This window comes from Peromyscus maniculatus, chromosome 22 (assembly GCF_049852395.1).
Source record: "Peromyscus maniculatus bairdii isolate BWxNUB_F1_BW_parent chromosome 22, HU_Pman_BW_mat_3.1, whole genome shotgun sequence".
NCBI classification, from domain to species: domain Eukaryota; kingdom Metazoa; phylum Chordata; class Mammalia; order Rodentia; family Cricetidae; genus Peromyscus; species Peromyscus maniculatus.
This window is the reverse complement of record NC_134873.1, coordinates 4412374-4424632: the sequence shown is the minus strand read 5'-3', so window position 1 is coordinate 4424632 and position 12259 is coordinate 4412374. Positions and strand designations below refer to the sequence as shown.

At 59.0% G+C, this 12259-nt stretch overlaps 2 protein-coding genes across 3 annotated transcripts; both read left to right on the top strand.

The window, feature by feature from the left end:
- The first annotated feature begins 4046 nt into the window (after positions 1-4046).
- Positions 4047-7499, top strand: LOC102912560 (myeloblastin). Of its 2 annotated transcripts, none has more exons than XM_076558815.1 (5): positions 4047-4194; positions 4847-5012; positions 5464-5605; positions 6075-6305; positions 7037-7294. In XM_076558815.1, exons 1-5 carry the CDS (start codon positions 4128-4130, stop codon positions 7043-7045), a joined length of 615 nt encoding a protein of 204 aa, XP_076414930.1. In that variant the 5' UTR covers positions 4047-4127; the 3' UTR covers positions 7046-7294. The 2 variants fall into 2 exon arrangements, with proteins under 2 accessions (XP_076414930.1, XP_006978282.1); XM_006978220.4 differs by having other exon boundaries at positions 4052-4194; positions 7159-7499.
- Positions 7500-10256: 2757 nt separating this feature from the next.
- Positions 10257-12062, top strand: LOC102907326 (neutrophil elastase). The gene is made up of 5 exons (XM_076558934.1): positions 10257-10320; positions 10572-10770; positions 10882-11023; positions 11447-11680; positions 11793-12062. Exons 1-5 carry the CDS (start codon positions 10257-10259, stop codon positions 12009-12011), a joined length of 858 nt encoding a protein of 285 aa, XP_076415049.1. The 3' UTR covers positions 12012-12062.
- The last annotated feature ends 197 nt before the right edge of the window (positions 12063-12259 follow it).

Below are 12259 nucleotides of genomic sequence, written 5' to 3'. Positions count from 1 at the left end.
TCACAGCCAGTGCCTTGAGGATAAATGATTGCAATGTGCACTTAACGCAGCGCTTGCTGTTTGCAAACGTTTCCCGCTCTGCCGAGACAGCCCTGTAAGGTGGCCACTGGCTGACCCCACCCCATCCCCGATGGGCAAACTGAGGCCCAGAGAAGCTAGGAAATCACTCTATCGGTATAGTGAGTAAGCTATCTACTGAGTGCTTACTGTATACCAGACCTTTCACAGACACTTGTGACCCCCTGGCTACACAGTAAGACCTTGTCTTAAAAGAGGAGGGTTGGGGGAGGCAGCTGGGGAGACAGCTCAGTCTGTAAAGTGGGTGTGGTACACACGAGGACCCAGGTTTGAATCCCCAGCGCCCGCACAAAAAGCCAGCCATGGTGTCATATCTAACCCCAGCGCAGCGTGGCTGATCCCCGATTCTCCCCTCGTCAGCAAGCCTAAGAGGCTGTCTCCAAACACAAGGTGAAACTTGTGGGACAGAGGCAGAGGGATTCCATGAGTTCCGGGCCAGCCAGCGCTACATCTTCAGACTCTGTTTCAAAAAACAAAACTAACGTGGACAGACAGCTCAAAGGACTCGTGAGCTTACAGCACCCCACAGGCACCCATGCACAATGTAAGACAAGGAAAATAAGCCCAAGGCTCATTTGAATGGGGCATGGAGGGCTGCATCCACTGAGCACCTACTGTATGCACCCTGCTCCGCTCCCACACAGCCCTTCCCACTCCTGCTCCTGCACGCCCCTGCCAGACTGACTCCTGTTTTCTCAGACTCAACCTGGACCCACGTTCTCAGAGTTTCCCTGTGGAAACAGCAAGCTCTCCAGGCCTGGTGGCCACACACAGCAAATGCTCCTGCCCCACAGAGAGGCCCTGTACGAAGCCCGGCATGCCAGCGTGGTGGTGTGCCACTCCTGGGCAGATGAGGCAGGAGAATTGCTGTGAGCTTCAGTATATCCTGGGCTGCAGAGCTAGACCCTATCTCAAAAAAAAAAAAAAAAATTGGTGTGGTGGTCCAAGCCTGTCGTTCCCACACTCAGGAAGACAAAGCAGGATTACTGTGAGTTCCAGGCTAGCCTGGGCTACATAGTCTCAGGTCAGCCTGGACTGCCGAGTCCTCTCCGGAGGCAGCGGCAGGCGGATCTCTGAGTTCAAGGCCAGCCTGGGCTACAGAGTGAGTTCCAGGTCAGTTCTTTTTTCAAAAAAGGCAAACAAATAAAGACAGAGACGATGGTAAAAGTGGTCCACGCAGGGTCTAGGGCATCACCGTCCACCCATGTCCAGGGAGAGGGGTGGACGAATCCCCTGGGGGCAGCCCTTGTCCACAGTTCCTTGGTCACAGGGCACAGGTAAGTCCCATTCAGTTGTGACGCTGTCCCAGCTTCAGGGACCGAGGGGGGAGAAGCCCAAAGAGGGGCACAGAGACCTAGACAAGCCCTGGGCCTCAGTTTCCCCGGCAGTAGGGGAGGAGCTGGGGTGACCTTTGCGGAATTCTAGTGTTGAAAGGAGGCCCCTAACTGACGGTCGGGGGAGAAGGAGGAAGGTGTGGCAACCACTGTGGCCTGCAGGGCATGAGCTGGGAGGGGTACGTCGGGTCTTCCAGAGCGGGATCTCCACGTGGAGATGGGGAAGGCGGCCCCCGGTGGACCTATGGCCTAGCTGAGGAGTCAGTCAGAATGTCAGCAGGGACTGGGGAGCCATGGGTGGCTTAAGATCAGGGACAGGCGGCTGGGTGTGACACCTTAGACCTCTGCTGTGATTCCTACATCCGGGAGGTGGAAACCGGAGGACCCAAGTCCATAAGTCCTAACCCCAGCACTCAGGAGACAGAGGCAAGCATCTCTCTGTAAGTTCGGGGCCAGCCTGGTCTACATGAGACCCCGTCTCAAAATGGTCAGAGAATGGAATAGACAGATCTCAGAGGTCCACTCAGCCCTCCCCAGGACATGACACTTCGTGGCTCCTGAGCCTGGCATGAGACAGAACCAGATGGAGGGTCACCAGGCGCGCCCCCTGAAGAGCAGAGGATGCTGGTGGCGGCTCCGGGTCCTGAGCCCAAGTGGGCCGAGACCCCGGAGGAGCTGCAGAGGGTGCCATTGCTCTCAGCAGCGCTGGGCCGGGCGTCATCCCAGCCTCTGTGTTGTGTAAGAGGTCTGGGAACAGACAGGCAAGTCCCGGAAGCCTGCCGACCTCTGCCAGCCAGGCTGCGTTTCAAAATGAAACCACACAACCTTTCCTCCCCCCCCCCTAGTCTGCCAGGTCTGTGGTTTCTTTCTCTCCGTGTGGTTGATTCTTTTAACTTAATTTAATGAATTCACTTCTTTATTTATGGGCCGTCGAGATGGCTCAGTGGCAAAGGCGCTTGCCGCCAAACCTGTGACCTCAGTTCACTACCGGGGACTCACATGGTGGGAGGAGAGAACTGACTTCTGAGAGATGTCCTCTGACCTGCACACACAGACCGACACACACACTCACACTCACACACACTCACAACACACTCACTGACACACACACTCACACTCACTCACACACACTTACACACACTCACACTCACACACACTCACACTCACACACACTCACGAACTCACACACACACACTCACGAACTCACACACACACTCACACACACACACTCACACACACACTCACTCACACACACTCACTCACACACACACACTCACACACACACACACTCACTCACACACACTCACACACACACTCTCACACAACTCACACTCACACACACTCACTCACACACACTCTCACACAACTCACACTCACACACACACACTCACACACACACTCACTCTCACACAACTCACACTCACACAGACACACACACTCACGAACTCACACACACACACACTCACACACACACTCACAGACAGACACTCACACACACATTCACGAACTCACACACTCACACACACACACTCACACACACACTCACTCTCACACAACTCACACTCACACACACACACACTCACGAACTCACACACACACACACTCACACACTCACACACAGACAGACACTCACACACACGCAGAGAAATGCATGAGGGAAGTATGAATGTTGGTAGTACTGGGGTGGAACCCAGGGCCTCTCACATGATAGGCAAACACACCATTAGCTATATCCAGTGCTCTATGGGTTTGGACTATCTTATAATAAATAAATAGATTGGGCCTGCGATCCTAGCACATGGGAAGTGGAGACAGGAGGATTGCTATGAGTTCTGGGTTTTACTAAAGGGGAGTGGATGGGAAGAGAGGGCTAGGAGATGGCTGGGGGGGGGGGGTGAAGTGCTTGTGGCCATGGCTGGAGTTCTGGTCCCCAGAACCTGCCCCCCACACCAGATGAAAAGCCCTACAGTGAGGCCGTCTGCTTGTATTCCCAAGTGTGTGTGGGAGGAGGGCCAGGCAAAGACAGGGACCCCTACCCCCACAACCAGCAAGCTGCTGAGCTGTGTGACTGGAACCAAGGGAGAGCCCTGCCTCGGGATATAAGGTGAGGAAAACAGCTTGTGTGGACCTCAGGCGTCTATATTCATGCCTGTGCAAAAAAATAAAAATAAATTTATATATATAGAGAGAAACAAAGAGGAAAAAGTTAAACTTATTTAAATAAAGAAAGAAAAGAATAGGAAATTATTCCAGTACGAAAGCACACACCTGTCATCCCAGCACACAGGAGGCTGAGGCAGGAGGTCAGCCTTGGCTATGTGGTGAGTTCAGGGCAACCTGGGATGCATGAGAGACTGCTTCAAGTGAACGCACGCACACACACACACACACACACACACACACACACACACACCTACATTAAGGAGAAATAATGAACTCCCAAGAGAAAACCCAGGCAGGAAATAATGGATCGGGTCACAGCCTGGTGGTGTCACTCAGGCCTCTTCCAGGACCCTCAGCATGCAGTGGGTGGCAGCTGGCCTCCCATTCCTCCAGAGACACCCCTGCATCCTGCCTCACTGCAGACTCTCCTGGGCCCCCACACTGGAAGGAGGAAGTGGGGCACCCAGCCTGGCCTTCAGCCACCGTTCAACGGCTCCCCACAGAGCTGGCCTATAAGAGGGACCCAGCAAGCAGGGGGCCAGGAGCCTGGCCATGGCCGGAAGGCACCGATCCCCCCGCCGGGTCCATCCCTTCCTCCTGCTCGCCCTGGTCTTTGGTGGTGAGTGGGGCCCTGTTCCTCAACCAGCATCCTCCTGGCACAGCTGGGAAGACCAAGGCACCCCCTGGATAAATGCTTGGGAGGGGAAAGATGAAGAAGGAGAACCCTAGGCATTCTGACTCAGTTTCCCTTCCATTCTATGGTTCTTTTCCAGACAGGGCCTCATGCAGCCCAGACTGGCCTTAAGCTCACTTTACAGCCTATCGATGATGACTTTGAACTGCCCATTCTCGTGTCTCGCCTCCCCAGTACTAGGGTGGCAGGCTTCCGCAACTAGGCTGGGTTTCTGTGGTGCTGGAGATGGATCCCACAGCTTTGTGCACGCTGAGAGGAGAGCGCTGCCCACTGAGCCGCTACCCAGCGTCAGCTCCTTGACCGGTTTTTCTTAGAAATCTCTATTGCTGTGCCACCCAGAGGCCCTCACTGTAGGGGAGGGATTTCTAGGGAATGCAGAATTACAGAAGCCGGGTTTAGTGGCGCACACCTTTGATCCCAGCACTCGGGAGGCGAGTTCGAGGCCAGCCTGGGCTACAGAGCGAGACACTGTCTCAATACAAAATGATAACCATAGATTCAAGCCAGGCCCCCCAACTCCTCAGACTGCGGCTCCCAGGAACCTTCAGGCTGTGGTCCTGACTCTTTCCTCCCCCAGGCCCAGTCCAGGCCTCCAAGATCGTGGGTGGGCGCGAGGCTCAGCCCCATTCTCGGCCTTATGTGGCGTCCCTGCAGCTTATCAGGTCCCCTGGGAGCCACTTCTGTGGGGGCACGCTGATCCACCCGAGATTCGTGCTGACGGCTGCCCACTGCCTGCAAGACATGTGAGTATACAGCAGCCAGTGAGGGGCTTAGGTCTGCCGGGACCGGGCTGGGTGCCGTCGTCGCTTCCCCTTCCAACCCCCTCCTTCTATACCAGCCTCAGCTCTTCCCCAATTTCTTCTCTAGGAGACCACAACAATGCATTCCTCTCACCCAGAATCCCCAGTGAGGGCTGGGGGCGTGGTCAGGGTGGAGCCCCGCCTAGAATCCCCAGTGAGGGGCTGGGGGCGTGGTCGGGGTGGAGCCCCGCCCAGAATCTCCAGTGAGGGGCTGGGGGCGTGGTCAGGGTGGAGCCCCGCCCAGAATCCCCAGTAAGGGCTGGGGGCGTGGTCAGGGTGGAGCCCCGCCTAGAATCCCCAGTGAGGGGTGGGCGTGGTCAGGGTGGAGCAGCTGGTAGAGTGTAAGAGGGTCTGGGTCCCTGCCACAAACACAATCCCACGACCCGGCCCGCAGCCCCTGGCAGCTGGTGACGGTGGTGCTCGGTGCCCACGACCTGCAAAGCCAGGAGCCTGAGCAGCAGAAATTCACCATCACTCAGGTCTTCCAGAACAACTACAACCCTGAGGAGAGTCTCAATGACGTGCTGCTCGTTCAGGTAGGCCTGGGGATTCGGTCCTGCGGAAGACACGGGAGGTGCACCTCCCGCGTGCCACGCTGGGACCATGGAGCTGTCTGTCATAGTGTGGGGCTGGGGTCTGTCCCTCAGCTCCTGCCCGAGCTGTGCTTCCGGTCTGGTGCGCTTTCGGGCGGGGGTTAGGGTTGGGGCTGAGTTTTGGTTACTGTTAGGGCCACGGGTTAATGTCAGGGTCAGGGCTATGGCCAGGCTTTTCATGAAAGGGGAAACTGAGGCCGAGGTAGGGCCTGGGTCAGGGTCACCTGGTACCTCCCCTGTCCCCGTGCTGTACAAATCGACAGCTCCCCGGAGAGTTTGGCCAAGCTCGCTTTGAAGTTCCGCCCAGAGTGCGGTGTTCCGTTTGTTGCTGCCTGTGCGCTCGGCCGGAAGTGGCGGCTCTCCAAGTGCCAAGGCCGGTATGAGATGTCAGGTTCCCTCTTCTTTTCCGCAGCTGAACCGGCCAGCCTCCCTGGGCGAGGCGGTGGCGGTGGCCTCCCTGCCCCAGCAGGGCCAGTCGCTGTCCCAGGGCACCCAGTGCCTGGCCATGGGCTGGGGCCGCCTGGGCACCCGCGCGCCCACGCCACGCGTGCTGCAGGAGCTGAACGTCACGGTGGTCACCTTCCTGTGCCGGGATCACAACGTGTGCACGCTGGTGCCGCGGCGGGCGGCGGGCATTTGCTTCGTGAGTGCGGGGCTGGCTCGTGGGGGCGGGGCCCGGGGAGGGGCGGGGCCTGCGGCGGAGTCTATGGTGGGGCGGAGTCTATGGTGGGGCGGAGTCTATGGTGGGGCGGGGCCTGCGATGGAGTCTATGGTGAGGCGGGGCGGAGCCTGCGGTGGAGTCTATGGTGGGGCGGAACCTGCGGCGGAGTCTATGGTGGGGGCGGGGCCTGGGGGGGGGCGGGGCCTGCGGCGGAGTCTATGGTGGGGGCGGGGCCTGGGCGGGGCGGGCGTGTGGGGCGGGAGCTGGGGGCGGAGTCTGTGATGGGGCGGGACCTGGGGCGGGGCGGAGCCTGTGGTGGAGCCTATGGTGAGGCGGGGCCTTGGTGGGGCGGGGCGGGCCTGTGGGGCGGGGCCTGGGGCGGAGTCTCTGATAGAGCGTCTCTGGTTCCCCGGACCTCTGGCGCCGGGGGACGGGGCTCGGGGAAGGACGTGGCTGTCCCGGAGATGGGGATGCCTAGGCTACGGGAGGGCTTTGTTCCCAGGCGGGTGGGCTGGAGGGGGAGCCGGGGTCTGGAGGATAGGCGGGTGAGGGAGGAAGTTGGGGGTCTGAATGTGGCCCCGCTGCCGGCCTGTTCGTTCTGACCCTCGGTCTCTACCCCTTGCAAGCACGGTTGTGGGAAGCCGAGGCCCCTGCGACGGAGCAGACGCTGTTTTGTACTTGGCACCTGTGTGTGTCTCCTCTTTTGGACCCAGGCAGACTGAATCCAACCGGAAGCTACTCAATGCCTGCTGGTCATCCCCTGGGACTCTTCCCCACGTCGCCTGATCCCGGCTGACTCCTGTCAGCTTGGGGATTGATCCCTTTTCTACCGCAGGGAGACTCGGGCGGCCCCCTGATCTGCGACGGCATTCTTCATGGAGTCGACTCCTTCGTGATCCGGGAATGCGCCTCCCTCCAGTTCCCCGACTTCTTCGCGCGGGTGTCCACGTACGTGGATTGGATTCACACGGTGCTGCGGGGCGCAGAGCCCTGAGCCGCCCTTCTGCGCCCCAGAAGCCTACCCTGGGGCGACCTGCAAGCTCTAGCAGGAAAATCTGGAGTGCGTGGTCCTCTCCGGGATTTTCCTCCAGCTAGACCACCCACGCACCCCCTGGAGTGGAGACAGCTCCGTCCTCTCTTCCATGTGACCTTAATAAATCTGAGAAGTCTGTAAAAGCTGTCTCCTGTCTGTCTTGCCCATGCGGACCTGGGGTGTGGTCAGAGCCTCCGTGTCGGAGGTGGGGGGATCCACTATGCAGGAAAGAAAGGCGTGGAGGGCAAGGCTCATTCCCGAACCACAGGGGCTGGATTCAGCACCACTTCTCACCTCTTTGCCTCGGTTTCCCCAACTGGAACTGGGATGAGGAGGCATGGCTTGTGGGGTTTGGTGAAGGTCCCCAGCTCCAGGCGCCCACTGGGCTTCTCGGGGCCTGATGGTTGTGGTCCAGTCAAAGCAGACAGGAGGGCTTCCTGGTGGAGGAGGCAGGGTGGACAGCGTTGGGAAATCCAGGAGCAAGGAGGAGGGACCCGGGGGCAGGGCACAGCGAGGCCAGAAGAGCAAGGGTCAGACATGGAAGCATGCGGTTTTCCCCATCGACAGAGAAGTGAGCCTGGGCCAGCACAGGGAGAGGGGGAGCCGGTCAGGAGCCAGCCCTGGAGGGGCGAGAGGCGGGCGGTGTCCCCACGGGGCCTTCAGAAGTGGGAGGTGGCTGCTCTTTGACTTATTTTGGTGCCCGGTCCACAGGCACCAGAGTCCACAGGATTATTCCTTCTCTAATGTTGCTTTAGTTTTGGGAGACAGTCTCACGTAGCCCAGGCTAGCCTCTAGCTCCCTATGTAGCTGAAGACGACCTCGAACTCTCCAGAGTGCTGGGCTGACAGGTGTGCACCCCAGGAGAGCTGCTGCCCACTGAACCCCAGACTCTGCCTCGTTCCTTTTCCCTTTTTTGTTTTTTGAGACAGGGTTTCTCTGTGTAGCCCTGGCTGTCCTGGAACTCACTCTGTAGACCAGGCTGGCCTCGAACTCACAGAGATCTGCCTGTCTCTGCCTCCCGAGTGCTGAGTGCCACCACCGCCCGGCCGGCCTCTTTTCAATGCCCCCTCAGCACCCGCAGAGTGGTCCCCGATGTCTCAGCACTGTACAGGGACTGTTTCTTGTGGAGATGCTGCTGGGCATCTGGGGACCTGAGGACACTAAACGGGGGTCAGGGAAGAAACTTCAGGGCCCAACATTCCACAGCAGGGCACTGGGACTATGAACTCGAAGGCAAACTTAACCCGCACAGCATGGGTGAGCATGTATACAGGTGGTGCTCAATAAGTGTAGCCGTGGTGAAGTCTGGTCTCCTAATCTGAGATTGTTTGCCCTGCACCTGCTGCCATGTGACGAGGGACGATGTATACAGTAGGTGCTCACTGTGCGGAAGGAAGGGAGTTCAGTTAGCGTGTGTCTGAGTGAGTCAGGGAGTGCCCAGCTGGTGTGGGGTCCCCACTGGGGTCCCAGGGACAGAGGTCTCCAGCCTAGCGGGTGTTGAGCCCCGGCACCCTGGCCACCTGCCCGTGTCCGTTGGGTTGCACCCCTATGCCCTGTCCTGGAGTTGAGACATTGGTTTTGCAACAAACAGCCTTGGCTGTGGCTCCGGGAAGAGATGGGAGGGGAGCTGGCCACAGAGGGGGTGGGGACTGGCCCCCGAGCCTGTCTCCACTGTGGGAGAAGAGCGCTCCCCCTGTGTGGTTCCAGACGGGAACTCACACTCTGGCCACTGTCGAGGACAGCAGCTCCTTCTCATGGCTGCCCATGCAGGGGTGGGGTCAGGTGGGACCGAGTTCCCCACTGTGAGGAGCAACCAGCACACTAGGGCCGAGCTGCTGCAGTGTGAACCCCAGGCTAGAATGGCCTGTTGTAGCCTGGTGGCTCTGACACGCGCCTTTAATCCCAGCCCTCGGGAGGCAGAGCAGGCGGATCTCTGTGAGTTCGAAGCCAGCTTGGTCTACAGAGTGAGATCCAGGACAGGCTCCAAAACTACACAGAGAAACCCTGTCTAGAACCACCCCCCTCTCAAAAAAATGACCTGTTGTGCCGGGCATGGCGGCACCCACCTTTAGTCCCAGAGCTGAGGAGGCAGAGGCAGGTGGATCTCTGTGAGTTCCAGCCAGCCTGGGCTACAGAGTGAGACCCTGTCTCAAACACACATACGCTCACCTGTCACTGGGTGGGCAGAGCATCCATGTCCCTCAATTTTTCTGACTTAAGTAAGGATCCAGCCAGCCATTTTCTGTCACCCCAGGAAAAACTCAGGCTGGTACCAGACCCTTTGACAACTCAATACACTTATGTGTTGTTGTTATTACTATGCGTGAGGTAAACTGAGGCAGATGGATCGGCCCTCAGATATAAGTGGCTGGATACAGGGCAGCAAGCTGGGCCTGGCTGTGCATACCTGTCCTCTGAGCACTCGGGAGGTACAGTCAGAGGAATTAAGGGTTTGAGACCAGCCCCGGCTACCTGAGACTCTGTTTTACTTTATTTTTGGCGTTTTAGAGAGAGGGTTTCTCTGTGTAGCCCTGGCTGTCATGGAACTCGCTCTGTAGACCAGGCTGACCTCGAACTCACGGAGATCCCCCTGCCTCTGCCTCCGGAGTGCTGGGACCAAAGGCGTGCGCTGCCACCACTCAGCCCTGAGGTCCTATTTTTTAAGAAAGGACAGAAGGATGGCGTGCTGAGTTTTCACTGGTATGGAGCAGCATGAGAGGCGTTGAAGTGGGGACCCTGGGGGGCACACACCTCTCCATGCCACCCCCATCGTCCCGTCCCCAGGGAGGAAGTGGGGCTGTGGCTGGCATGGGGCAATACAACGGCCTCTGCCGTTATATATGTATATAAGTATGACTGTTATGTAGGGGCGTGGGGAACCACCGGAGCAGAGCCCCACCATGACCCTCCGCCCGTCACCCAGCCCGACTCTGACTCCCCTGCTGCTGGCCGTGCTCCTGGGTGGTGAGTGCAGACGGACACACATCCACCCCACCGACCACCTGTCCATCTCCACTGTCCTCCCCTGCTTCCGCCAGGACCTTAGAAAAAGACACAGAGGTTTCTGGCGGCGAGGCCACTACCAGGAAACGGGGATTCCGAGCCGGAGGAGGCACTTGGGTCTCATGTCCAGGAGCACCCTGGGCGGGCCCCTTGTCCTCTCAGCCTCAGTTTCCCTCACTAACCTTGTGAGTTCTCACTGAGGATTCGAACAGCTTGGTGGCTGGGGCTCACTCTTCCTCCCCGTGTGTCCCTAGGCCCAGTGCTGGCCTCCGAGATTGTGGGTGGCCGGCCAGCCCAGGCCCACGCTTGGCCCTTCATGGTGTCCCTGCAACGGCGTGGAGGTCACTTCTGTGGTGCCTCGCTCATCGCCAGGAACTTCGTCATGTCCGCAGCCCACTGCGTGAACGGCCTGTGAGTCCCCTCCCTGTCCTTCCCCTCGCAGCCCTGAGCGTCCACGTGGGCCAGAGTGGGCGGCCGGGTGGGGACTCCCACCCATGGCCCTCGCCTCTCGGCTGTCCGTAGGAACTTCCAGTCCGTGGAGGTGGTGCTGGGGGCCCACAACCTGCAGCGACGGGAGCCCACAAGACAGACCTTCTCTGTGCAGCGGATCTTCGAGAACGGCTTCGACCCCACGCGTCTGTTGAACGACATCGTGATCCTCCAGGTGGGCTCGGGAGTCCGGGAGCCGTGAGGTCCGGGCTGGAGGAAGATGCCGTGCAGAAGGGTCTGGGGGTGGGGGAGACAGGGACACCCTGGGGCGGCTGCGGTTATCACCCGATCCCGTTTCCAGCTCGGCACAGTGGAGAACAGCCGTCCTGTGGGCCCCATGGCGAGGGCTGTGAGCTAATGTACAGACCGACCGCTCCGGGCAGTATTCAGTCAACAAACTCCTCTTGTCTGTGCTCTCCCCACACTGACCCTGCCCCTCTGCGGAACCCGAGGAAATACTCATTTCTTCCTCCGGGTCCTCAGCTTTCCCACCGCTTGGTGGCAGGGTATTCAGGACGTGGTGACGGTCCTTGTGGAACGCGCCCTGTGACTCCTTCGTGTTCTAAGTCTCCCCCTCACCCGCCACCCCTCCCCGCAGCTCAATGGCTCAGCCACCATTAACACCAACGTGCAGGTGGCCCAGCTGCCTGCCCAGGGCCGTGGTGTGGGTAATGGAACTTCATGCCTGGCCATGGGCTGGGGCAGGCTGGGCACGAACCAACGGTCACCGAATGTGCTCCAAGAGCTCAATGTGACCGTGGTGACGAACTTCTGCCGCCGCCGTGTGAATGTGTGCACGCTGGTGCCCAGGCGGAGAGCGGGCATCTGCTTCGTAAGTACCCGTTTGCAGCAGAGGTGGTCAGACCGAGGGAGGACTTCCCAGTGCTGGAACACGGGCAAGGGGGAGCCTAGAGGTCCCGTCTCTGACCTTGACACCTTCACAGGGGGACTCTGGAGGACCCTTGGTCTGTAACGGGCTTGTCCAAGGCATCGACTCCTTCATCCGCGGAGGCTGCGGGTCTGGACTGTACCCAGACGCCTTCGCGCCTGTGGCTGAGTTCGCAGACTGGATCAATTCCATTATCCGCAGGCAAGACGACCGCCCCCATACCCACCCAGAGACCCTGACAGCAGGACTGTCTAGGACCCGCCTGCCCCCCTGAGGCCTCCAGCCTAAGCTGCTTGTGGCAGCCCCCAATAAAAGCAACATTTCCTTCGTACACTGGGTCTAGTGTTTGTGAACTGTGCCAAGGATGTAGAATGCTACCACTGCCTTGTGTGAGGGGCACCTGTGGACTTGGTCACTGCCGAGTGGGGGGCAAAGTCACAGCAGGAGACAATGCTCCCCACTTTGTACAAAGGGACGTCACTGAGATGGCCCTTTTTGGTTTCTGTTCCCCAAAACCCACGT

Bases quoted from the DNA above. Each gene is read 5' to 3' on its own strand.
- LOC102907326 (XM_076558934.1), top strand. From the start codon at position 10,257: ATGACCCTCCGCCCGTCACCCAGCCCGACTCTGACTCCCCTGCTGCTG. The intron at 10,771-10,881 runs GTGAGTCCCCTC...GGCTGTCCGTAG, and splicing joins GCCCACTGCGTGAACGGCCT to GAACTTCCAGTCCGTGGAGG. The intron at 11,681-11,792 runs GTAAGTACCCGT...ACACCTTCACAG, and splicing joins GGAGAGCGGGCATCTGCTTC to GGGGACTCTGGAGGACCCTT.
- LOC102912560 (XM_006978220.4), top strand. From the start codon at position 4,128: ATGGCCGGAAGGCACCGATCCCCCCGCCGGGTCCATCCCTTCCTCCTG. The intron at 4,195-4,846 runs GTGAGTGGGGCC...TTCCTCCCCCAG, and splicing joins GCTCGCCCTGGTCTTTGGTG to GCCCAGTCCAGGCCTCCAAG. The intron at 5,013-5,463 runs GTGAGTATACAG...CCCGGCCCGCAG, and splicing joins GCCCACTGCCTGCAAGACAT to CCCCTGGCAGCTGGTGACGG.